Here is a 4,477-nt window from a genome sequence, read left to right on the forward strand (position 1 = left end):
TTTTTTCAGAAGCAGGTTGCCAGGCCTTTTTTCCAAGGCTACTGAGTGCATTTGAACCACCAACTTTGCAGTCAGCTGCCAAGTGCATTAACTGTTTGCACCATCCGGGGACTCTTTTTAAGGCATAGGTATGCGCTTAAATAGGAAACACAGCTCTAGTTACCTGTCTCCCAGGAGATAGGGAAGGGGGGTGGGGGAAAGGCATTAAAAAAGGGAAATCCTCATTCTTTCCATCCTTGCCATGGGCCAAAAGTTCATCTGGATGCTTCAGAAGAATGGGAAATGGCAGTTCCCCAGTCAGTGAAGTCTGTAATTTCAAGAATAACCAGTTGAGCAAATGCAGAAGACTTAAAACGATAATTACTGATAACCAATCATTTTGGTGAGAAAGGTTCACTAGCACTTTATTTTGAAGGAACAGGGCAATGATCTGCATCTAGGTTTGTATGAGTCATTTAAAATTCAACCTCTGGCTCTATCTGTAATCCATTCTAAAGAATAACGTCATCAAGCCTCGGTCTGCAGGAGATGAGATTAGTCTGATGGGTGGATTTTGGAAAGTTTCGGATTATGTTGTCAGGTAAGATACTGAGGACAAGCCACACAGGAAAGACAAAAAGCCACAATGAAATGACAGTCTCTCCCCAGAAAAGCACTGAAAGGACAGTGATCACTTCAATTCTAATGAAAAGCTCTTTTCCCCAGTTTTTCTATCAAGAATGTGATTTTCTACCATCCCAACCTGAAGAACTAATTAAACCCTTTACTCCCTCACTTAGCAGGGAGCAATAGTCCCAGATGAACTGACAGGAGAATCCAATGGCCTCTCTGGTCAACAGGAACCAACTATGCCCTTAGTTGAGGAGCTCTGATGGTTCAGTGGTTAAAGCATTCTGCTGCTAACCAAAAGGCCACTCTGTGGGAGAAAGATGAAGCGTCTGCTTCTGTAAAGATGACAGCCTTGGAAACCCTGTGGGGCAGTTCCACTCTGTCATCTAGGGGCGCTGTGAGTCGGAATCCACTTCATAGCAGTGGGTTTGGTTTGGGCTTGGCTTCTGCAAAGACTGACAACCTTGGAAACCCTGTGAAGCAGCTCTACTCTGTCCTCTAGGGACGCTGCGAGTCAGAATTGATTCGATGGCAGTGGGTTTGGCGTTTTGGTCCCCTTAGTTACTCCTTGTGCAGATCCCCTTCATTAGAAAATAGGTTACAATACTCAAAGCTGACTTTTGTGGGGTGTATTCCAATGACTTTACAATACCTTGGGATTTTATGCTTATGTTTTTCAGTATACATGAGGTGTAAGCAATTAGTCATTAAAAAAAAGTTCAAAGAGTTGGACGTGCAACTTTCTTAAATTATACAGTTTACGCAATATTATTTTGGCTGGAAAGTTGGGTGGCATAAAACTGAAAAGAAATTAAGGCAAAAATGATAAATTGTTTTTATAGTGGATACTCAGAAGTTGTTTTTGATTGAACTGCAATATAAAGCAGCTGTGTGTTATACCAAGCTTCTTTTACTATGTACTGAATATATTTCAGGAAAGAGTATAAACTATTCCATTAGAAGAAGGTATGAAACATGTAACAATTAAAATGACACCCACATGATAATTAAGGCCTGGGCATATGCATGAGACAAGAACAATTAATTGGAATTAAAAGTGAGTACCATATTGCCGGATATCCACGCAGATCTGCTCCACACTCACTGTCCCATTGGTCTGCGGTGACTTGATGACTTCACAAGTTGACCATATATTATAGAACATAAACACGGGCACTGCAGAGAAACCAAAGACGCCCAGCCAGGCCACTCCGAGCACATAGGTGAGGAAAATGAACTAAGGCAAGAATGAAAGGAAGAAGAAAGAATTGTCACCAAAACTAGCCAGGAGCATTCCCCAAGAACAACAATGATGCATTTCTGGGCACAATACAGATCCTGTGGGATGAATTCAGAGGAAGGACCAGGCTACCACAGGCCAAAAGCAAAGCTGGCATGTTGGAGGGAGAGCAGGAGAACCATGTGCTGGTGGCTGGGAATTGGTATTCATGGCCTCCATCACCATGAGAGCTCTGGTGGTGTAGTGCCTAAGGCATTTGACTGCTAACCAGAAGGCTGGTGGTTCAAACCCACCAGCCACTCCATGGAAGAAAGACTGGGCAATCTACTTCCGTAAAGATTTACCACCTCGGAAGCCCAAGGAGGGGTCGCTATGACTTGGAATTGACTCGATGGCAGTGATTTTTTTTTTTTATTCACCACAGGAAGAGTCCCTTGGGGGTTCAAACTGTCAACACATTCAGGTGCTAACTGAAAGGTTAGTGGTTCAAGTCCACTCAGCTGTGCCTCAGAAGAAAGGGCTGTCGATCTTCTGAGAAACCAGCCATTGAAAACCCTGTGGAGCACAGTTCTACTCCGACACACATGGGGTCACCATGAGTTGGAGTCAACTCGGTGGTAGCTGGTGGTGTAACTATAGGAGCTAGAAGGTTAGCGGTGGAAGCAACTTCTTGGACTTTTTCAGTCTGCTCTTAACTAACAAGGACACAAGACCCCAAGATGTGATAGCAATTGTCCAAGATCACAAAGTAAATTAGTGGCAGGGCCTCCCACATGGTGGTTTTTCTAAACATCAGCTCCAAAAAAATCATATCACCTGTGGTAGTTGTGTGTCAACTTGACTTGGCCTGGTTGAGTGGCTGAGCAACTGGATGTAGTTATTCCCCATGATGAGAGACATTCTCCACCATGAGAGACATGGTGGAATGTACTGTGAGCAGGTGAGTGGCTGCCTTAGGGATGTGGTCTGCTCCCAGTATATAAGGAGATGCTTTGAGAAAGGTCTTGAAGCTTTTTGGCACACCTGGACCCTGCAGGTAGCTGAGTCTTCACTCAGCAGCCTGCCATGTTGCCTGTCAATCTTGGGACTGTTTAACTAGTAGCCTGCCATGCTGCTTGATAATTTTGGAACTGTGCCATTTTCCTCGCCGACCTTGGGTCTGTCAGCCTCAGCGGCCAGCAGCTGCCTGAGTTAAGAGAAGCCTCCAGCTTAAGTGGGCTGGGACCAAGAGGCAGAGCTGCAGCCCAAGGTCGAGGGGGTTTCACCCAGCCCCCAGAGCTGGCACTTTGAACTTGGACTTCTAGCCAAGTAAACTGCAAGAGAATGAATTTTTCATTCCTGTTTGTTCAAGGCACCCATTTGTGCTGTTTTCTGTTAGAGCAGCACTGTTGTTGTGCTTGTTATGTGCCATCGACTTGGACCCAACTCATAGCGACCCCTCCTTGGGTTTCCAAGGTGGTATCACTATGGAAGTATATTGCCTACCCTTCCTTCTGAGTAGTAGCTGGTGGGTTTGAACCGCCAGCCTTCTGGTTAACAGTCAAGTGCCTTAGGCACTATGCTATCAGAGCTCCTCTAGAGAACCAACACTGTATCCTATTTAACATGGAAATCTCTAGATGCTTCCACATGTCATGGAATTTTAGTTTCCTGGCAATTTCTCCATTCACCTTTATGGTACCTAACAGTCAGGTGGTGAAACAGGAAATAGCAATGGCTACAGGAAACATGGACCAGGCAGTGTTTCATTCTGTTGTACATAGGGTTGCTATGAGTTGGAGATGACTCCAGGGCACATAACAACAATAGAAAACACTCTCCAAGGGAACTTTGCTTGTTTCATGATTCTGTGAAATTACTAAAAGCATTTGATACTTGAACCTTTATTAAAAGTTCAAGATGGCCTTGAACACAAGCTTAAGGCACAGTGAATCTGAGAAAATTCGTATTTCCCTTTAGTTTTTAGTCTTTAAGATTCACAGCAGCTTTGCAAGCAAAGCAATGGCTTAGGGAAAAAACTCCTTCTCATGTTCACCCACACGTTGCCGTGGGCGACTCCAGGAAGAATATCATCATATTGCTTTACTTTCTTCATAAGCTTCCGTCTTGACTATGAATTCTCAGAGCTTTGAAAGGCTGCCTCAAAAATGGTGTGGTATTTAGGTTCTCAGAATGTGCACCCACAGGGTGCGTGGGCGCAAGTGTGGAGCTGTCTTCGTTTGCCATTTATTATTTGAAGCTGACGATGAAGACCTGAAGATTCCACCTAAGTCTACATGCTGCATGATGTACCTGGATGACAGGGAGTCGGCCAGAGGGTCAGGTTCAAACAGGGCTCCTTCTGCAGGTCACCCCAGAAAACTGCAGGCAAAAGTCACGCCCCTTATTTCAAGAATATTGACATTTCCGGAAGCAGTTCCGACCTGAGCAGTTTCACCCTTCTTCCTCCCCAGTGCTTTGTAAAGTCACTGCTCTGGACCAGGGTTTCCTTTTCTTCTCCTTGCAAGAAAACTGGATTGCCAAAGGGTGGTTCTCTACTTGCCCTTCAGGTCTGGAATTGAACCCACACCTGTGGCTTCCAGCCAAACAAAAGACAGGCGTATGAGCTGAACATCTACCTGAGGTAGA

General features: G+C 44.8%; 1 protein-coding gene across 1 annotated transcript in view; it reads right to left on the reverse strand.

Moving 5' to 3' along the window:
- GPM6B (glycoprotein M6B) overlaps nt 1-4,477 on the reverse strand; it is a 45,663-nt gene that overhangs the window by 2,959 nt on the left and 38,227 nt on the right. Inside the window, exon 5 of the mRNA XM_007952822.2 lies at nt 1,675-1,846. Within this exon, the coding sequence (XP_007951013.1) occupies nt 1,675-1,846 (172 nt within the window). The remainder of the gene's footprint in view (nt 1-1,674; nt 1,847-4,477) is intronic.

This window comes from Orycteropus afer, unplaced genomic scaffold (genome assembly GCF_000298275.1).
Source record: "Orycteropus afer afer isolate SDZICR_OR568_19922 unplaced genomic scaffold, OryAfe1.0 scaffold00360, whole genome shotgun sequence".
In the NCBI taxonomy this organism is placed as follows: domain Eukaryota; kingdom Metazoa; phylum Chordata; class Mammalia; order Tubulidentata; family Orycteropodidae; genus Orycteropus; species Orycteropus afer.